The sequence below is a fragment of the Manis pentadactyla genome, chromosome 2 (genome assembly GCF_030020395.1).
Source record: "Manis pentadactyla isolate mManPen7 chromosome 2, mManPen7.hap1, whole genome shotgun sequence".
Lineage (NCBI taxonomy): Eukaryota > Metazoa > Chordata > Mammalia > Pholidota > Manidae > Manis > Manis pentadactyla.
Genome location: NC_080020.1, coordinates 21,718,464 through 21,740,857, shown reverse-complemented (window position 1 = coordinate 21,740,857; position 22,394 = coordinate 21,718,464). Strand labels below are relative to the sequence as shown.

The following is a 22,394-nucleotide window of genomic DNA, read 5'->3' as shown; positions in this document are numbered from 1 at the left end:
CTTTATTTTTGAAAACATAGATCGTTACTAATTTTAGCCCCCAGCATGTTCATAAATGAAATTGAACCAGTATTTACACTATAAATAAAAGAGCAAGATTATGTGGATTGATATGAAGCATGAAACCATCTCAAGATAGATTGATAAGTCAGAAAAAAAAGGCAGGATACAGAACAGTACTAAATATACTCTCACTTTGTAAGTTTTCTCTCTTTTTTGTCCCCTAAAGGAGTCAGTAGGGGATTTACCCACATAATAAACTGAAGTTTGTGACTTCCTGCCTATTTGGGGACCACGTAAGAAAATGACCAGACTAATATTCACTACATTTTGAGGATGTGTTTGGGATGGCCTGCCCTAACAATAGTTTGTTTGATATATGAAAATTTCATTCTAGGGATCCTGGGGAAGATATTTCAAAGAGATCCATAGTCATTCTCCAGAAAAGCTGACCTGAATTAAACACGAGAGGCCCACATAATCACCAACTGGAAAAGACACAAGATGGGTTTGTGACCACTGACAGAGAAAATAAAGAGTGGTTTCCTGTGAACATCCAAAATAAAGGGTCACCACTCAGTTTGCAGGCCTGCTTCCCACATGTATGAATCAGACATCCATGTGCATAAGGATGTTTAATGATTCTTCTGAGTGGGGCAGCTTTTGTAGTAAAGTTTACATTTGCAGACTATTCCTAAAAGATGCACATGAAATTGGTAGTAATCAGTGTCTCTAAGGAGGAAGACCGTGAATCTGAAATGAACAAGATATTTTTCTTTCTTTTTTTTTTTTTAATCCGAAGGGGATGCACGGTTACAGAAGATACTGCAATACAAGTCGGTGAGTGGAGGTTGGAGCAAGCTCTTATTCCATCTCCCTGCTCCAAAAATCCATTTAATATAGTGTCTTTGGAATGAGGACATACCAGATATTAAACTGATAAGAACAGATACTACACTTGATCTCAGCCAAAAGGCTGGGAAACAGTGGGATATTTTCATTGTGTATCCTTTGAAATGTTGACAATATTTTCCATGTTTATATATCAAGTCTTTTTTTCTTTTAATTTATGAACTATTTCAAGCATACAAAGAAAGTACAGAGGATAATAAAATCAGTATCTTTGTATCTACCTTCTGGCTTTGACAAATCTTATTATTTTGCCACATGTAGCTGTATTGGAAAAAAACCTACAGTTCTCTGTCTTTTTCCTTTACTTTCACTCAGAATGCTTCTGACACTCTGGTCGTCAGATGTGTGGGGTTTTTTCCCACATGAAGAATCCCACAATGCCATCTGGGTGTCCTACAATTTAACTCAGCTCTGACATTACCTGGAGAAAGCATCAGATCCCAGGTTAAGAAATCAGTCCAATGAGACATGCCCTACCAGGACGTCAGTCACAAGTAGTAGATCCCCAGCTTACCCACAACTTCTGTTTGACTCTACAAATTGAAGATTCCTATGATCTCTCCTTTGGATTTGATTTTTCACAGAACTCAAGGGACACTTATGTTTACCCATTTGTTAAAGGAAATGACGAAGGATACACGTGAACAGCCAACTAAAAAGAAACATAGGCAAGGTCTGGGAGAGTCCCAGAGGCGGGAGCTCTGTCCCTGTGGAGTTGGGGTGCGTTACCATCCTGGTATGTGGACATGTCACAAACCTGGAAGCTCTCCAAACCCTGCTTCTTTTGGATTTTCTGCATAGACAATCACATCATCTGCAGACAGTTTTATTTCTTCCTTCCCAGCTGTACACCTTTTATTTCCTTTTCTTCCCTTAGTTCATTAGCAAGGACTTCCAGTAAGATGTTGAAAAGCAGTGGTGAGAGGGGACAGCCTTATGCTTACCTGATCTTAGTGGGAAAGCTTCAAGTTTCTCACTGTTACGTGTGATACTAGCTGTAGGGTTTTTGTAGATATTATTTATCAAGTGAGGGTGTTCTCCTCTATCTCTAGTTTACTGAGTGTTGGATTCTGTCAAACGTTTTTTTCTGCATCTAAGGATATGATCACATGACTTTTCTATTTTAGCCTGCTGATATGATGGATTATATTAATTGATTTTATAATGTTGAACTAGCTTCGTATACCCAGAATAAATCCCACTTGGTCATTGGTATATAATTCTTTTTATACACTGTTGGATTTGATTTACTAATATTTTGTTGAGGATTTTTGCATATGTGTTCACAAGAGATACTGGTTCACAGTCTTTTATTGTTGTAATGCCTCTCTGGTTTTGGTACTAGGGTGATGCTAGCCTCATAAGGTGAGGTAGGAAATAGTCCTTTTGCTTCTACCCTCAGAGAGATTGGAAAGAGTTGCTATGGTTCTTCCTTAAGTGTCTGATAAAAGGGCTAGTTAACTTCAACAAATAAGAGAATCAGTCTTGATAGAAAGGTGCTGGGGCCCTGGGACCCTACTACCTCCTCCTCTCTTTCCCCTGAGATTCCTGCATGGAGCCTTAGGTTTGATAGAACATATTTTAAAGTCACTGATCTAGACCATGGAGTGACAAAATTTTTCTGTAAAGAGCGAGATAGCAAACATTTTAGGCTTTGTATGCCTTATGGTTTCTGCTGCAACTACTCAACTCAGCCATTGTAGTGCAGAAGCAGCCATAAATAACAAATATATTTAAGATGAAATGTGTCCATGAACTGCTTAGTGAATCAGCTTGCAAAACATCAATACTAATAAAATGGTTAATACTTATTGAGTGCTTACTACACAGCAGCCACTGTGCGAAATGATTTAGTAGGTTACTGTGTTCAATTCTCAGAAACATCCAATGATATAAATGACAATGACCTCCAATTTACTGATGGTGAAACAGTGGCCTAGGTGGTTTAAATATCTTGCCAGTGAGATGTGGAGCTAGGATCCAAGCCTCTCTGGTCTGACTCTAGAGCCTGAACTTTGACATGCTACAGTTTATCGCTTTTTATGTTTACTCACATATATTTACGTAAGTCTAAAAAGGATCTGGAAGGGTATACACCAAAAAGTAAGAGGATTTTCGTTGTCATATGGAGATTATGGAGGTAGGGGCTAGTATAAAAATAAGATAATTTTAACTTTTGAAAGTCATTCTGTATCATAAGTATTTCTATTAATAATATAATGATACCAACAAATGAGGCGGTAGGACTTTCTCTTTCTAATGCCCTGTCCGATTCTGACATTCGAGAATCCTTCAAAGCACCTGCCATCTCTGGAAGTATTCGGTGTGAGGAGAGGCAGAGGCTCGAGGCGATGGTCTCCGGGAACAGCTCCCGGCCCTGGAGGGGCGTCTGAAGCTCTGAGACTCCAGGGCGCTCCTCCGGCCTTAGTCTTCGGCTCTAGCCTCCGTACAGGCTCCCTGGCTTTTCTGGCCTCTCTAATTACTAGGAACATGGGGCGAGCCACAGCTTCGGTTTAGACCCAAGAAGAAGTTAGAAGCCCACAAACAGCCACCTCAGGGCCCTTCCCAAATTGGACCCTGGGAGGGGCAGTGACTGAGCAGAACTGGGGCCACGTCTGAGGCCAGTTGCGGCCTGGCCAGGCGGGTCCAGTCCTTTTATAGAATGGTAGGACTTAAGGACACCATTCTCAAAAACAGAAAATAGAGTACCAGCACTGACCGAGCACCTTCTGGGTGCTTATGGGCATTACTTGTGAACCAGTTGAGGAGAGAGTGGGTATCCTGCCCAGCTTCGCTGTTTGATGGTCCCGTGTGCTCTGCACTCAGTCCAGCTCTTCCCATGCTGTCAAGAGCGGTGGGAGCTGGCGTAGGACCAGCGGGTGCCCAGAATTGCTTGGCCCTTCCCGGGTTTTCTTGGTTTCCATTATGAGAAGGGCATCACCAAAGGCTCGTGACCGGTGGTCTGATAACTCCAGCTCTGTACCTAAGGAAGGACTGAGGGAGGGAATTTGGGATATTCTTTGTGGGGTAGGCCAGGGAAAGGTAGAAGAGATGGGCAAGGGAAACATGCTCTGCCTTGAGGAACTGCCATGGGGAATAGCCAGGCTGATGCCCCAAGTGTCAGCACAAACCCAGCCCCAGTGGTGAGAAATGCCCAGGAGATGAGAAGGGGTCAACCCCGTTACTCTCCCGGACAGAGCTGCCCAGAGCAGAGCAGGCTGCGTGTGGCGCCCCCTCTCAGGTGGGGCACGAAGGCCGAGGTTCAGGGCAGCCCGTCACAGGGAGGGGATGTGGGCACGGGGCTGGATGCAGACTAGGTCTCCTTCGCTAAGATCCTGCGATGATGGTAACAGTAGCCAAGCTGAGAGCCTCTGTCACTTCCTTCTGAAAGAAGATACGGCTATTATCACTCTTATTATGTAGATGAGAAAACTGACATCCTGGGCTTTCAAGCAACTCGCCCAAGTTCACAGAGCTGGTAAGCAGCTGGGCTGGGACTGAACCCATCTGTTTGCCTACAGAGCCTGAACTCTTATCCAAGACACAGCTGCTTCGAGCTGCCTGGGGACCTACTGACCCAAAAGGATTGGGGTGCCAGGAGCCCTTGATAAGCAGACCAAGGGGAGATGGCATCCTTATTTCCAGAGGCTTTGATGTTTTATTTCAAGGCTCCAGCTGGCAGTCATGGGATTTGCAGACCATCCCTCTCTCAGGAAGCAGATTAGGAAACTTGCCTTGTCCACGGAAGTGGCCACAGCCCGTAAAGACATGGAAATCTAAAAGCAGCTCTGATGGACACGCCCCAGAAATTACAGACATGGCTTTTCTAGGAGACCGGCACTAATTAAAGGAGAATGCCACGGCACTCAGGAAAACAACTGCTCACCCACACGATAGTTGACGCGCCGTTTTTACTTTAAATAGTCTGTCAAACTTGAAAGGATCTAGATCTGAAGTTTTCCAAATTTCAGTTTTTAAATTGTGAAACTGTGAATAACTGTATACTTGTGAAACTTTGCTCAAACAAAAGCTTTACTGTGGGATGCCATCTTCAGCATTAGGCCTGTGAGGACCTTGTCTCACGACAGTCGCATGGGGTCCCTGTTTTACAGGTGGGGAGACTGAGTTGCGCGAAAGAACCAGCGCTTTCTGAAGGCCATGCAGTTCCTAGGCGGTGCGGGCGGGGCCTGAGCCTGGCATGCGGAGTCCGGAGGATGCTTCATGTCGCGGGGCTGGAGGAGGAAGCCCAGTGGATAAAGCGATGCGCTGAGTCGCCTTGGCTTGGGTCAGGGTGGGTTGGGCTGAAAGAGTCCAGCCCACCGAGACTCTCCCTTGTGCCCCGTGGCGTCCTGGGGAAGCAGAGGGCAGCTTAAAAAACTGGGAACAGCTCAGCTGTCCATCCATAAGTGAATGAGTGATCATTCATGGCTTGTAATACAGCCACACCATGGGACACCTACTGCTCAGGGATAAGAAGTGAACTATTGATGCCCACGTTAACATGGGTGGATTTCAGAATAATCATGTTGAGCGAGAAGAGGCAGAAAAAATGGATACAAGCCATGTGGTTGAATTTATATAGAAGTCCTCAAAATGCAAACTGATTGATAAAGACAGAGAGCAGATGAACAGCTTTGGGGGAGGGATCACCCAGGAGCCTCGGGAAGCTCTCTGAGGTTATGTCATCACTATCCTGATTGTAGTGATGGCTGCAGGAGTAAATGAGGATGTGGGTGTATCTTTAAAAAATCATCCACTTAAACTGTGTGCAGTTTATTGAATGAAACACCACCTCAATCAAGCCATTTTTAAAAAACAGAAGTCAAAAGCTTGTATTTAGCAGGAGGCAAAGCTTGTATTCTGAGAAGATGACTTGCTCACCCCCTCAGCATGTGGAGGGGCTGGGCTCCCCCTGTGGCCCACGCCACCATGGGCATGGAGCCGCGTTCAAGTCCAGACTGCAGGGTCCACCTCCAGCACCCTGAGGGGCGGAGTGCTTTCTCTCCAGCCACGCGGATGTCAGCACTGGACAAGCCACAGCTCTGGTTGGCCAGAGAAGTGTAGGTTGACAGAAGCAAAGTTAGTGGGAGTTTTACCCCCTTGGTCCCAGAAACAAAGACGGTTACTGGGTGGCTCGGGGTGGCTTCAGCATTGCTGTATTCACAACCAGAGATCTTGACAAAAACATGAAAGGATTTTATAGTAAACCAGGATTAAGCAAGGCAATCTCCTCCTCTGCAAGATTAACACAACAAACACCTGGATGAGAGTACACCATAGAAAATATAGTCAATAGTTCTGTAGCATCTTTCTAGGTTGACAGTAACTACACTAGTTGGGCTGAGCATGCAATAATGTGTATAACTGTCAAATCACTATGTTGTATACATGAAACCAATATAATATTATATATCAACTATATTTCACATATATGCATATATATATATACAAAAAAAAAAAACACCTGCTGAGCATCTACCCCAGCATCAGTGCCCATCCTGGCCCTGTCACGGGGACCAGAAAGGAAGGAATGAGATTCACACACAGATGTGACACATAATAATGTCCCCCAAATGATGGCCATTACCCATCCCTCAAATAGTCCCTCAGCGCCTGATCTGTGCACCGAGGGAATAGATGCTTGGCCTGATCCTTGAATACAGGAAAGACACATGGATAAAAAAAACTTTGCCACAGCACTGAAGCTGGTGGGATAAATGCCGTGAAGGCCAAACGGAGAACCAAATCACTTCCAGTTGTGGGGAGGTTTCATGGAGGCTGTGGTATGCGAGGGAGAGAAAGGAATTTGCACATGGAGAACAGGCGGAGGGGTGGGTGTGTGGCGGTGGAGATCATTCCATTTACAAGGCCACATGAACAAAACCCAGACACCTGGGGGAGACAGGAGCCGTCTGGCTGCAGTGAGGCCTGGGAAGGGCTGGCAAGGCCAGAGGAAGCACCTGAGTAATATGTGGACACAGCTGCTCCCCACCCCCACCCCTGCAGAAGCCTATGCTCTGCAGTGTGATCTCATTTGCTCCATGGACAGCCAGCTGGGTGGAGCTTCCCCAGCTCCTCTGGGACCTGTAAGAACAAAATCCAGGGCTTCAGCTTGAAACCTGGGTCCAGTGGCAGGGCTGGGGGTTGGGTGTGGAGAGGAGCCAAAGGAATGAACCTTCTCCAAGGGCCACTCGCTTCAAGTGGCATCAGCGTCTCAACCCTGGGGCGTTACTGATGGGCCAGCCAGCAGAAAGCAGGTCCCCTGGGAACCTGCAAAAATGGAAAAACTCAAGATCATACTCCCAGGGCCTACAGAAACAGTATTAAAACTTCTCCTCAGATGGCCAAATGCAAAGGACACCACCAACTGGTGGCCAAGAAACCCAGATACCATGATGGCTGGGCAGAGTCCCTGTGCCCCCAAGGGGCCACAGAGGCAGAAATGACTGAGACATATTTCATAATGAGACCAAAACTCTGCTAGCACACAAAACATTCTCATCTCTGGCTACCAAGCTCCCTTAGGTGCAGGCATTTAGTACTGCGCAGATAAGGAAACTGCCTCTGGAGAGATTAGGTGACTGGTCCAAGGTCACAGCTGGCCAAGTGCAGAGCCAGGTCACATCCCAGTGTCCAGCAGCGCTGGTCCCCTGCCAGTGCCCCATAAATCGTTCAAGTGGTGATTCTCAATGTGGTCCCCAAGACCCTTTCAGGACTTGCACAGAGAAAAAACTGTCTCCACACAGACTTTTTCTCTTAAAATCGTACAGTCAAGTATTCTAGAATCTAAATGATGTGTACTGACCTCATCCAGTCCTGATGGCTAATGGGTTGTGTGCTTTTGTTATCATTTCAAAAATTTCTATTTTAGGGGAGCAGCAGAGGTGAGGCTTAGAACCTCCCCCCTCATGTTCTGAGAGAAATCTTCTGCATACATGGATGTTTATTGCCCTCGTCTAGCTCGGATTAACACATAGTCTACAGGCACACACCTGATCATCTACATTTGCTCTCTTACAACACTAAACTCTGTTTTCTACCTTTATCTCGTATCTACCTACCACTTCAGCATTTTATTAAAAATAATAATAATAGAGAAATGTGGTATCCACATATAAATCAAGTTTAAAAATCAAATGAATATTCATATTTGAACTGACCATTTATAGTTCATAATGCATGAACAAAACCGAAAGCTTCTGTGATGACTGCCCTTGCACTGTTCACCATGTAACTTATTCACTATGTAAGAATTTGTACTCCATGTAAGAACTTGTTCGTTATGCATCAGAAGATTGGAGACTGACGAAAATTAGGCTTGGGGTGGATTAATGATTGTGCATTGAGTATTGACCCCCCTATACAGAAATTTATTGTGGTTAACAACTATTTGATCAATAAATATGAGAGATGCCCTCACAAAATATATATATATAAACACACTTCCAATTGTAAAGTAAATAAGTAACCGGGATGTAATGTATAGCATAAGGAATATAGTCAAAATATTGTAACAACTTGGTATGGTGATAGCTGGTACCTAGAATTATCATGTATATAAATGTTGAATCACTGTGTTGTACACCTGAAACTAATGTAATGTAATACTGTTGTCAACTACCCTTCAATAAAAAAAAAAAAAAGATAAAGAGAGAATCTTGAAAGCAAGAGAAAAAAAATGACCATTACATTCATGAGATTCCTAATAAATTTATAATTGGTTTCTTGTTAGAAACTATGGACACCAAAAAAAAAAAAAAAAAATTTCTATTTTAATTTCCAATGTGGCATAACCCACATAACCAAAAGCTCTTTGGGATCCCAATAAAAGGGTCCTAAGACAAGAATACTTGAGAACTGCTGGTTTATAGAACTATTTTTGAAAAATAAAGCTGCACATACTGAAACATTCCCATTGTTTTGACATAACTCAATCAACTCTGTAAGGCTGCCTGGAATTCTGGTTGCCATTTCTACAGACCTTTGGTTAATAGAATACCTAAAACTGAGTGCACAGAGAATATTCTGCCTGATTGAGCTGTATTTGTCCCCTCAGTTAATACCCAGAGCCACCATTTGCAGTAGATGCTCTTATTATTTTATGCCTGTGGACACAAAGAGGTTAAGTGGCCTAGCTTGGGGGTACAGGGGCTTGGACTCCATCCCAGGCAGTCTGTCTCCACAGCCTCTACCCACTCCACTAATCCAGCTGCCATAAGATTTGATATCCCTTATACGCAATTCAGTTAGTTGGTAGACAAAAGTCTTTCAAAATAAGGAGTCTAAGAAAGGAGTTTAAAGAAAAGGGATCACCAATCTGGCCCAACACCTTCACTTTATAGAAAAGAAAAAGTGAGGCTTAGAGAGGGGAAGCGCTTTGCTAAAGATCACACAACAAAGAATAAAAATCTGCCAGACTTCTTACTCCCAGTCGGGAGCATTTAGAACCCCAACCCAAGTAAGCATTGCAACTATCTTCTTCAGAGCAACAGCTGAAATGTGAGCAAATGACATCAAGACCAGGCAAGAAACAAGATTTTCAACCAAAACAGCTCAGCTTTATTGCTGGGAAGCTAGGAAGGAGCAGGGCAAGTGAGGGTCTCTTCCGGAACTCCCATGGCTGAGCAGGACTGCCAGGCCCCAGATCTGTCCGGAAGGCAGGAGAGGATCAGCATTCTGGAAGAGATGAGACGTTAGGTGGAGCAAAGGCGCCATCTGCTGTGCAATGGAGGTATTGCAAAAGCAAGAAAGGTTCCTGAAGAGGCAGTCATAGGCGTGTGAGGTGGGAAACCCAGAGGCCGGAGCAGGACCAGCACCCGCGTCCAGCCCTGCACACTGCTTCCACCAAGTCCGTTATACTGGGGTTGGCTGGATCCCATTAACCTTATTAAACCAATCATTATCAAGGCCCTCTTCTGGGCTGCTGGGACAGTTCATCCTGTCCTATTTCAATTTACACTGGGAAGGCAATGAACAAAACCCTGAGCCAACAAATCTGCCAAAGTCCAGATGACGGAGGTAACCTCAGAACCAGTAAGCACTCTATTTCTGATTCCCAAACCTGGCGTCAAAAAGGTCCCTGGGAGCCTTTTAAAACAGACTGAAACATTCTGCCCGGGCACATGGGGTAGTTTGCTTGACGGTGATTTCTACCCAGCGCGTGCATCTGAATCTGCAGGAGCACAGCTTTCCATGCCAAGCACAGTCACCAACCTGTGCGCAGATGAACTATATGGTTCTAGAATTTGCCTCCAAATAGTATTGCAGGTGGGGGCAGAGATGAAACAATGATGGCCATGATTTGATCATTGCTGGATCTGGGTGATGGATACATGGGGATTCGTTTTACTACTCGTAAGTTTGAAACTTCCTATAATAAAAAAGCTAAAATAAATAAATAAAAACTACTATGAGAATTAGTCATAGAAAGGACTGAAGGGCTGATACATGATACTGCTTGGATGCATCTTGAAAACATTATGCTAAGTGAAAGAAGCCAGACGCAAAAAGTCACAGATCATATGATTCCTTTTATATGAAATATCCAGAATAGGCAAATCGAGAGAGGCAGAAGGCAGATTAGTGGTGGCCAGGGGCTGGAAGAAGTGGGTAAACAGGGTTTTTTTCTAGGGTGATAAATGCCACTTAGTGGCACACTTAAAAATGGTTAACTGTATGTTATTTGCACTTCACCTCAAAAAAAAAAAACCTACTATGAGAAAAACACATTGAGCTCCACATGTACTGGCAGATACTACTTTTTAGTTAAGTAAAATTCCAAGCCAGGAGTTTCCAACTCAGGTGTCTACACTGGGGCTCCCCTGCTCAGGAAGTTTTTCCACTTCCCTCCCTCCATCCCCTCCTGTCACAGAACTTGTATGAAACACAATCCTACAGGGACGTCCGATATGAGACAGTGATACTTTGAGTAGACAGAGGGGCCCAGAGTCCCCCAGCTCACCCTACCCAAACACCCCAGGGATGCAGGAACCATGTGGTAAACGCTGATCCGCAGCATGAGGCGAGGTGGAAGTGTCACCCTCCCTTGAAGGGAAACCCTTCCTATTCAGAGGAACAGCAGCTCGCACAGGCAGGAAAGGAGGGTGGAGGCTATAGCCCATTTACACGTGGGAGGCCTAAACCTCAGGGACTTAAGGAAAAGTGGCCAAAGTCACAGTATGAAATGAGAACAGAGCTGGAATTAGAATCGCAGAATTCTGATTAGTCATCCTGGGCTCATTCCTGAAAGTGGGTTGTATCCATGGACAGCAAGGGGATGAGGAGAACAGACGCATCTGAAATCTTGGGATCTGCACGTGATGTCACTATAAACATAGGATGCTGCCAAAGCTCAGATTCCAATGGCCCCTTTAAGGAGGCTGTACTCACAGGCGATGCTCACGGGCCACTGGTTAGTCATTACCAGCCTCTGCCTGGGGAGATCTCTGTGGCCCCGCCACAGGGACAATGTCCCGAGCCATTACAGAACCCTGATCCAGGAGGCCTGATTCCTATCCTCCCTCTGCCACTCACCTGTGTGACATCTTGTCAAGTCATTTTCCCTCTCCAGGCCTCCTTTTTCTCAATTAACAGTGAGAGCACTGACCCACATCAGGGATGCGGCAATCACTGTACTTCATGAGTCAAATGCACCACAGGGGCAGTGACAGCTAGGAAGCTGTGCTGTGAAGGATTCTGAGGCTGTGGCTGGGCACTGAGGGCAGGGTGTTGGATCAATGAGGAAGGTCTGCCCTGTTTTCATAGTGACCAGCTGGCACAGGTGCCACTTATCTACCTCTCTGGATTATATAAAACCCAGCTTAGACATGTGATTGTTTTGCACCAGTCTGGGCAGAGGGCATGTTCAGGAAGCTGACAGCAGGTCCAAGTTGGGAGGCAGGCCAAACTGAATTAGCTTAATTGGTCAGTGCACAGGAACAGGAGGCCCAGGGTACAGGTGTCATCTCTGATGGACACATCAGTTCATCAAAGCATAAGACACACTGCTCAGGGTCATACACTCTAAACTTAAACCCTGCCAATCATGAAATACACCCCCCAAGTCATAAAAGGGACCCTGGGAGACATCACGGCGCTCTGTGTATTCACAGTGGGTTGTAAGGATTTCCTGAACTTGTGATTTGCATTAGGTAATGAAATATTTTGTTTCAGTGCTGGGGTGTCACCTACCTGGCTCCTTTGGTCTGTCCTGAGGCCAGGGGCCCAGGCCCTCACTGCCTGGGGCCAATGTAGGAAACAGCCTTTCCTGTTTTCCCCAGAATCTCCAGCAGAGTGTCCACGCTGTGCTCAGAGTTGATGCAAACCTTCTTATTAGGCAGGTCAATGTCAAACTCAACTCCTGCAGGAAGAGGAAACAGGGTGTGGGGGATGGAGGCAAGGACCTTCCCAGTCAGAGAGAAAGAGTTCAGGCTCTGAAATTCTTATTCATAACCACCTTCCTCTTTCCCCCAGACCAGGGATCAGCCAGAGAATAGACGTTTCAGGCATTGTGTGCTGCATGGACTCAGCTGCATATCTTCTCTACGTGTTTGCCTTTGCGACCCTTCAAAAATTAAAAACCACTCTCAGCTTTACAAAACTAGGCTCTGGGCTGGATTTGGCCTATGGCTGTAGTTTGCCAATAGCTACTCTAGACTAGGGCTTCTTTTAACTTATTTTTTTTTTTATTTCAAAAGTAGTAATACACACTATAAAAAAAAAAGACCAAACATTTCTGAATAAAATTAGAAAAATTAGAAAGTGGAGGGCACTATACTATCTCCTACCTCAAGGAATCACTGTGAACTGTATGGCATCTAATCCAGTCTTTTTCCCAGGTAGACAAATGAAAAGTAACTCCCCAGAATGGCATGATGCTCTATAAACAGGTCTTGCTATATTTCACTTCCCAATGTCCAGGACATCTTGCCATCTTAGCACACACAGACATCATTCTTCCTTTTAGCAGCTACACTCTATTCCACAGTGTAGATGTTGCATACACCCACTCGGTCCCCTGCTGAAGGACACTGAGGCTGCTACCAACATCTCACTATTATCACAACACACTCAGACTTACAGCAAACATACCTGAACACATCTCATAAAGCTTTCAAAGTATTTCTATATGGCGAATTCACAGAATGGAAATTGTGGGGCAACAGAATGGCAGATTTCAAATGTTAATAGGTATTGCAAAAGTGCTCCTAAAGGACTGTGCCAATTCAAGTATGCCATTAGTCTGTGATTCCTCACGCTCAGCATCCCTCACCTAAGTCCTCAACCAACTCAGAAAATCCTTCTGCCCCATCTCAAGAGGCTACCCAAGAGTGGACAGTGGTGAAAGGTGGGGACAAACCTGCCCAGGTTCAAAGGCAGAACCCCAAGGATCAAAGGACCTTAGAAAGCACATGGCACAGGGTCCGTTGGATACCTGGGGAGAAAAAACTAAAGTACGTCCTCGCTGTGTTCTGAATTTTTGTCTTTTGGTTCAGATGTCTTCCTCCTCTTTGGAATAAATATTTTGGTGGTATCACAGAGCTGGCAGAAGCTTGGATCATCTAACCCAGTAGATTTCAAACTGTGTTCCTTGCAGCCCAGGGTCCTGCAGTTTTGAGAGTGATTCCTGGGGCCCAGCCCAGGCCACCCTCACTTCATCCACCACGTGCCACTTGGGACAGAAGGGGCTTCCAAGCCCAGTGTCATTCCTAAAGTACCCATAGAGAAAGCTGATATGGACTGACTCCCATACAACAGCGACGGGAAACTCAGGCCTGAGGGAGAAGGCAGCCGCATGGCGGGGCAGCAGCTACGTTCTTTCCACTGTTTCCGATTCCTTCAAAGCAAGACTCTGGTTTATAGGACTAGAAGCCAGCCACTGACTCCTCGTGGGGCTCTGAGCAAGCTGCTTCCCCGCCTGGGCATCAGTGCCGACATCCCCACCCCACAGACGGAAGCCATGGCTCAGAGGAATGCTTTAAGCGCTAAGGAAATCACATCCACGTGGAAGACTTCTGAAAACTGGGTGTTGGTATTATCTAGGGCTTTAAAAATGAAAATCTTAGAAGACTGACTGCCCCAGCACTACTAGAACTCTTATCACAACTTAGTCATTAATTCATGGAGGTCCAGGGCCAGATGCCAGCCAACCTCTGTGCCTGTTTCCCCAGCTGATAATTGAGGGGGCTGGATAAAGTTTCTAAATATATTCCAAAAAGGTGCTTTAGAAGTTTTGCACATGACTAATTTCTTTATTTATTTTACAGTTTTTTAAATCTTAATAGAAAATGACACGCAAATGTGTCATATAACAAATTATCACCCAGAAGATCAGCACTTTAAACTGGTACTGACAGGGCTCTAGGGAGCTAGACTTCAAATCCCAGCTCTGTCACTTACTTGCTGTGTGGTCCCAGCTGAGTTACTTAACCTCTCTGAACTTCCGTTTCCACCTGCTTATAGTGGGATAGTTAAAGAAGCTACCTAAGTGATTATGGTGAGGATTAAATGATAGATCCACAGATGCCACTAAGCAGAGTGCTTGGCATATTCAATACCTTTTATTTTTACTGTTATTATCAGTTTAAACTCAGTTTCTCCTGCTCCATGTCTGCATGCATTTGAACATGACACAATGAATGGGTCTCCCCTACTCCACCCTCAACCGAGGGCCACTCACTCACCTCCCAGCTTGTTGAGGACCCGACTGACTGCATTAGAGCAGCCTTCACAGGTCATGTCCACAGAGAACTCGTGCTTCTGAAACAAACAAAGGGGACTGTGAGCCAAATCCTGCAGAGCAACCCAAAATTCTCACCAGACTCACCAGCATGCTGGCCTACGCAGGTGCCAAAACAGAGGGCAGACAGACAGCGCAGACTCACTGCAGCCTGTTTCTGGGCTCCACTCTCTTAACCTGTAAAGTGGAGTGACTAATGATTTCTTTATCTCACAGGTTGTTGTATGAAATGAGATAATCCTTGTAAATCCTTTAGCAGTGTCTGGCACACAATGAGTAGAGTCACGTGGCAAGCTAGTTTAAAATGTTAGTTTCTAGTTTCACCTTTAAATCCTAACTATTGAGCTTATGGGGCTGTCTTGGAACCACCGATCACTCCGACGTCAGTGGGCCCCCTGTACTCTGAGCAATGCTCATCTTATTTATGCATCAGAAGATCACCTTCTGCATTAGAATCACCTGGGAACTTGCAAAAACTACAGGTTCTGATCAGCAAGTCTGGGCTGGGGCATCTATTACAGCTAGTAAACTTCCCTGGTGATTCTGATATACAAAGACTGCTGCTATCATCCAAGTGCCAGTCAGAGGCAGCGCCCAAATTGGAGAAAGCAGAGGATTTGCCTGGGCTCCCCGGAGTCTCCAGAATATCTTACAAACCAGGGACCTAAAGGCTAGCTCCCAGAAGACAGGGGCTTTGTTCAGTTAACTGCTGCATCCCCACTACTTGGAAAAATGTCTGGCACAGAGGAGGTGCTTAATATATTTTGCTGCGTGAACAGATGATTGACACAGCTGGCTGAAGACCTCCGAGTCCTTCCTTTGCTTTCAAACAGACTACTTACACCAACACTTCCTTTCTTTGAAAATCTCTGAAGTGAGACCCAGCTTCAGATCCCAGCTCTGGCACTTACTAGCTGAATGACCATGAGTAAGCTACTTAACTCCTCTTTGCCTTAGTTTCTACATCTGCAAAATGGGGATGAGAGTCCCTCTCCAGGTTGGTGAATGCATGAACATAGGATTTCAAGCATGGCAACCAGCATGCAAGATGGCCCCAATGATCTCCACCTTCTGGAATGTATGCCCTTGAGTAGCCCCATTCCACAGTGTTTCAGGGTTGGTCTGTATGTCCAGCAGAATATGGCTGAAGTGATGTAATGTGACTTCTGAGGCTAGGTCAGAAAAGACATGTGGCTTCTGCATTGCTCTCTCTGGAATCATCCATTCTGGAGGAAGCCAGCTACCACATCTTAAGGACCCTCAAGCAACCCTGTGAGAGGTGCATATAGTCACAAACTGAATCCAGCCAACAGCCACGTGAGGAGCCCCCCTGGAGGACTACAGCCTTGGCAACATCTTCCCTGCAACTTCATGAGAGAAGCCCAGCCAGAAACACCCAGCTAAGCTGCTTCCAGATTCCTCACTCTCAGAAACTATGAGTTAATAAATGTTGTTAAACCACTAAGTTTGGAGTAGTTACTCAGGAATCAAAGATTCAGCTAGTACATTGAAAAAGGAGATTGGAGCCTAGTGGTAGGTTCCACTGGGTAAGAAGTTACCTATTAGATTATTATTATTACTAGATTGTTCCACCTCTCTTTTCTTTCCCTTCAAAAATCAATGGCTATACTTTTCATGGAACATGTCAAAATATTTCAAATCTATTGCCTCAATTGGAATTCTGGGCATAGCAATATATCTTGCTGGAAGACGTCAGGCAGGAATCCCTGACCCTAGAGGCCCAAGTCCCCTTATCTACTCCAAAGGGGTATTAGTGAACTTTGTCTTCTCAACGTCAGTGCCCGTAAGAACCACAAGGGGACTTTCTGATCATGCAGCAGTGCAGTCAGCTGCCTCGGTGGGCTCTGTGACTCTGGGATGGGCCCTGGGACTCTCCATTTTTAATCCAACAGGAGAGGCAAGACCACACATCTGAAAACAACTGTTCTTGGCAGATTTTCAAGCTCTTCCCAAGTCTCAAAACATCTTTGAGTCTGGATTGTCATCATGTCATACAAGGGAAACTGAGACCAAGAGTTAAGAGCTTGGTTTTACAGTGCTGAATTATTTAACCATCGTGACGTGACCAGGGGACCACTATTTTATTGAGGCCACATTTGCAAAACCTGCCTTAAAGAAAATGGTTAGTTTTTCTTTTCTAGTTAAACACCTCTAATTTTCCTTCAGCTAGTGTCTTTTCAACAACAACCACAACAAATTCTGGAAATAAGGATTTGTAGTGAGTATTCCAAAATCTGGCCTTTAAAGCATGGTCCTCAGACCAAGAGCGCCGGCATCCCTCGGGAACTTGCCATAAAGGCAGTATCTTAGGTCCCACCCAGGCCTCCTGAATCAGAACCCTCATTTTAACAAGACCAGCAGTTTATTCTTGCCCACATTACAGGTTGTGAGGTGATGCTCTAGAACACAAACTGGCAAACTACAGCCTTCCTGTGACCTGGTTTTATAAAGTTTTACCGGAACACAACTAAGCTCATATGTTTACTGTCACACTAGAATGGTGAGGTTGAGTATAGGGTTCCTGAAGCCTAGTATTTATTATCTGGCCCTTTAAGAAAAAGTTTGCTGACTCCTGCTCTAGAATAACCACCAGATAATTAAGGTTTATCAGTGGTTTGCACCTGTCTACCCACCCAAAGTTTTAAAGGGTTTTCAAGACCAATAAAAGACCTAAACCTATTGGACACCCACTATGTGCCAAGTGCTGTTTATACAGTAACTAAGTAAAAATTCACCCAGCTTGGAAAGGGAGCTAGTCACCCTGTTTCACTCAGGAGGAAACAGAACTTCCCAGGGGTTAACCAAGCTGCGCACAGCCTGGCATGTGGCAAGTATGTGCTGAGGCTGGGATGTGAACCCAGGCTCCCTGGCTCCAGGGATGTCTTTCTGGGTCTGGACCAGCAAACATCAGAGCTATCTGCCATGCCAAGCCCACTCCCCAACCCTGACCCTTGGCAGAAGCCCTCAGAGTGGGAGCACCTTGAGAAGGAGCACAAGTTTCTGCTGCCCAAGGACCTACAGCCAACCACTATGTGAAGCACTCTGCCGCTGACTACGGACAGCGGGGCTCCTGTCATCCTCCACAGCACTGGGGTCAGGTGCCAGGAGGCAGCTTCTGGGGGCAAACATTACAGTCCAGTACTCTCCTCCTCCTCTGAGTTGCAAAACTGGATTTGGAGGTGGTGGGGAATATGCTTAATGGACAGAGTAATCCATTCTTCACAGAGTCCCCAAACCAGCCCTACCATTGAAGGCTTGTCTTTGCCACCCCCACCCTGGCCCCTCCGTGCCTCTGCTCTGTCACCTATAAAGCAGGTCTTTTAAAGTACATGAAAAAGTCCAGGAGCCTGTGTGATTCTTTAACAGAATCTCAGAAATGGAAGGGTGGGAATGAGGTGGGATCATATCGTCCAGCCCCTCACCAGAGAAGGAATTCTTTCTCAAATATCCAGGACAGTCTTCAAACACCCTGATGACTGAGAGGTTACTAATACTAGTATCAGGAAGCCTACTATGTGCCAGGCATTGTTCTAAACACTGCACATGCACTACCTTGTTCAGTCATCACAACAGTCCCAGGAGGTAGGCATTATTATTATCCCTTCTGCAGAGGTTAGGTCCCTCACTCAGGGTGACAGCTTGTGAATAGCAGCACCTAGATTGGATGGTCTCCAAAGCCTAAATGCTTACCCACTGTGGTCCTTGTTAAAATGAGGCTAACACCTGCCTGCCAATAGTGCTACCCTACTTACGCTAGGTCTACACAAACGCTACCATTTCCTGGGGACTAGCTAAGTCAGTGGTTGTGCTACAGTTCATTGGCATTTTCTCCAGTTAATACTAACAATTGTCCTATGATGTCATAGTTTTATTCCCATTTTACAGATGAGGAAATCAAGGCCCAGAGAGGTAAAGCAACTTGCTCAAGGCCACCCAGTTGGCAAGGAGAGGCACGCATCTTTCAAAGAGGTTTCTGAGATTCCAAGTGTTTGTCTGAGAAGCCTCTCAGGTGACACATGCTTCCCCTTATAGCTTTGACCAATACCCTCCTTCATTTGGCTAGAAATCTCACAATAGGGTGCCAAGTGCTCCCTTCATTCTTCTCATCTGTTCTGGAGGGTCTTTTGTTTGTCAAAATCCCTTGAAGTGAACATAGAATAGAGTGATGGCCTTTCCCTCACTGCCACCCCCAGCAAAAACCTGGTGGCCTCCACTATGCCAGTCCTAGGGTGATTAATGCTGTCCTCTAACACAGCCACAGGCAGATTTGCTCAAACGGGAGGGCTGATTCTGTCAGGTCCTTTGTCCTTTGTTTTGTGTTTGAGGATTTATCTCAAGACACCTGGCACCTCAGGAAATGACACCTGAGATGTTTGTGGCTTGGTCCAAGGGAACCTCTGGTTTACCTGTCAGCTCCCCAAAGCTAGGCTGCTAAGACACAGGGCAAAGACACAGGGCATCTCCGGGACCCACCTGAATCAGAACCATAAACTAAGAACACTTGGGGGAAACTGTTAAACACCATATGACCCCAACCAGGATCTCTAGGAGGCAGCTGGTCAGAGCTCCCTCCCAAGCTGTTACGACTACTTTAGTCAGGTACTACCAGTGTGGTTGGGCCAGGAGCAGAAGTGGAGATAAGATTAATCCTTTCCTGGCCCAACTCCCAACTCGGCCTTGATCTGCAGAAGGCTGTAATTTCTTACCTACAAATAAGACTGTGAGCAGCCGTGTATATGCGACAAGACTGACTGAGCTGCACAGGTAGGCTAAGACCTGCTCATTTCTCCCCAAACTCTGCCACTGAGCAACTGGTGGTTTGGGGCAAGTCCCTGAACTTCTCTAGACTCATGCATTCAGGCTCAGAAAGTGACCAGTAGGAAACGTAAAAGCGCTGTCTCCACTCAGTGTACCCAGTCCGACCTGAAAATCGGGCCAGAGTGGGCAGCGAAGAGAAGAAAACCACAGTTCTAGGAAAACCTCCCCTGTCCCTGAGCAAATAGCCACCCCACCCCTTCTTTCGGGCCAGCTGGGCGGACAGGGGCATCCAGGTGGAAGGCGCGGGGTGAAGGCCACCCTGTGTGATCGCCGGTGACTCTGCAGTTCTCCGCGTGTTTCCCGTCTGTTCAGTAAAGGATTGGGCTGTAATCGCTCCAGTGTTCTGCAGCCTGGCTCCTACATAAAACCCCTCTCGGATCCGATTTTCTAGGGATGTCGCGGAAGCTGGAGGCTGGGTGGGAAAGGGGGAAATAGCTGTGGCCGCGGTCTGATCCCTTGCGGGACATCTGTCCAAGCGGCGGTGCAACCCAGGAGACGAGGACGCGGGTCTGGGCAGAGCGGGGACAGGGCAGCCACTTACCGGCATGACCGGAGGAAAAGAACTGGGCGGCGGCGGCGACGCCTCTCGCTGCTCCGAGCGCTGGCGCTGCTGTGCTTCCGGGCGTGCGCGCGGGAGGAACCGCCCCGCAGGCCAGGCCCCGCCCCTCCGGCCGTTAGGCCCCGCCCCTCGTTTCCCTGGTCTGCGAGCCACCAGATAGGCCATGGCCGCTCCGCCTCCTGCTGTGCGCAGGTTCCCTGGACGCCAGCCACGTGTGAGCAAGGCAGTGAGACCGCCGCTGCGTGAGCCTCCTTGGCCGGTTGGCCATATCTAGAGCGCCTGCCCTGTGTCAGGTTTACATGGGGGCAGGGAATACAAGGACCACGCGGTGAACAGGACAGACCCGCCCTTCCCTAAAGTGATATTGTCACTGATTCATTCAGTCAGTACTTCTTGAATCCCAACCGCGAGCCAGCACTTTGCTCAACAAGGTGCAGTAGTGGAAAAGACATGGCCCAGTAGGTGACGATAAGGCAGCGTAAAGGTGCTGGGTCCTGAGGCGGAGAAGACCTCTATAGACGAGTGGGGGTGGGGGGCGGTTCTTGAAGAGAGGAGGATTTGGGAGAAGGTAGTACTGAGAGTTAAGGGGGAGGGGTACATGTCCTCTGATGAAGGAAGATGGGCTATTTGGGAAGGAGGGAGGCAGAGGAAAACAAGTACAAAAGTTGGAAGACAAGAGTGAGCATGCATTGCTTGAGAGGCAGAGATCCTCAGACTGAGAGGCAGGCAAAGAGAGACATGTGAGACCCACAGCCGTGGTCCAGGCAGCTGGAGACATGCTCTAGGACACTCAGAGAAGCAGGCATGCCGAGACTCCGAACTTGGGACATACAGACACACAGCACCACACCTCCCATCAACAGAGCTGCGTGGAGAGTTTTACAAAAACTCGGATTTCTACGCCTCACTCCAGAGACGGCCCTTAATTTTAAGGCGTTCTTTTCGTCCCTTTCCTGGCTTGGGGAACCACTGGTTGAGGAAAACTGTAGTCTTAATATGTGAAACCTTTTAGAGAAAGTGTGCTGGTTATTGATTTATTGACTTTTGCCTCTAGTTCATCCTTTTGTCTGCTCTATGAAAATGGATCTGGACTCTTACAATTTTTTTTTCCTTTTTGCTGGCTGGCAGGATGTTCAGCTTTTGTTAGTCAAGATTCTGGAGAGACACTGGAAGGGAAAAGGTTTTCCTCCCTAGTTTCAGTGTGCTCGCTCACCAGGCCCTTGCAGTAGGTGTGGGTGCCCCATACCCAGCTTCTGAGGAGAGCTTCCCCAGAACCAGACTCCTACTGTATGCAGGGACCGGCAGCCAGCAGCTTCTCCCAGTATAACCCCCCCTTGTGAGCTTTCATAGCAGAGTCCCCAGTGAGATGACTCTGTTAATAGCTTTTCCAGAATCCTTAAGAGTGATTTTCTATCCTAGAGAGTGGATTTCTACCAAGTCCCACCAGCACAGCACCATAGCCACTTCTCTGCCATTTAGCGGCCACAAGGCCTGAATCTCAGACTCGGGGGGTGGGGAGGGAGTCCTCCTTGGATGCTCTGCCTTACTGTCTTGGCCCTGTGGACAGTGGCTGCACCTTATAGCTCCTATTCCTATACTCTTCAGCATTCTCTTTACTTCTTAGTAGCCAATCCCTAATTGCTATAGTCCCATCATAGCCTTTAAACTCTCCTTGTTCAAATTATATTGATGCTTCTGTCTCCTGATTGGAACTGATACAAGAGTGACAATAAGCTGCCTACTTCAGTTTAGGGAAGAGGACAGTGGATCTACCCCTGGCCTAACTAAGTTCAAAGAACACAGAACGAAAGGAATAAGTCTAGGCCCAGACCAGTCATGGACTCAAATTGGCCTTGGGTGAGGATGCCCCCCTCCAGCATGGTGAGTGGAAAGGGGATGGGTATTAGAGCCTGACTAGGTTGGCTCAGGCTGCTATGAACACAATATCACAGGCCGGGTGGTTTAAACAACAGAAATTTATTTCTCACAATTCTGAAAGCTGGGAAGTCCAAGATCAAGGTGCTGGCTAGTTTGGTTTCCAGTGAGAGCTTTCGCTGGCTTGCAGGTAGCCACCTGCTTGCCGTGTCATCACATTGTAGAGAACACTATCTCTGGTCTCTTCCTCCTCTTGTAAGGGCACCAGCCTTATTGGATTAGAAACCCACTCTTATAATCTAATCTTTAGCACCTCCTCACAGACCATATCAAAACAGTCACACTGAAGATTAGAGCATCAACATATAAATTTGGGGAGAACATATTTCAGTCCATAGCAAAGCCATATAGACCAGAGTTTGAATTGTAGCCCCATCATCTGCCAGCTATGTAACTTTGGGCAGACTACTT

The 22,394-nt window shown here is 46.4% G+C and overlaps 1 protein-coding gene and 1 non-coding gene across 2 annotated transcripts; both read right to left on the bottom strand.

Moving 5' to 3' along the window:
- Positions 1 to 800: 800 nt before the first annotated feature.
- On the bottom strand, positions 801 to 988 carry LOC118909038 (U2 spliceosomal RNA). The gene has a single exon (XR_005023466.2). It is a non-coding gene; the product is annotated as a U2 spliceosomal RNA (small nuclear RNA).
- Positions 989 to 9,448: 8,460 nt separating this feature from the next.
- Positions 9,449 to 20,228, bottom strand: ATOX1 (antioxidant 1 copper chaperone). Its single transcript, XM_036879107.2, has 4 exons — positions 20,031 to 20,228; positions 14,595 to 14,670; positions 12,103 to 12,271; positions 9,449 to 9,588 (listed from the first exon to the last, which is right to left on the bottom strand). The coding sequence occupies exons 1-3, from the start codon at positions 20,211 to 20,213 to the stop codon at positions 12,144 to 12,146; spliced, it is 387 nt and encodes a 128-aa protein (XP_036735002.2). The 5' UTR covers positions 20,214 to 20,228; the 3' UTR covers positions 9,449 to 9,588; positions 12,103 to 12,143.
- Positions 20,229 to 22,394: the final 2,166 nt, after the last annotated feature.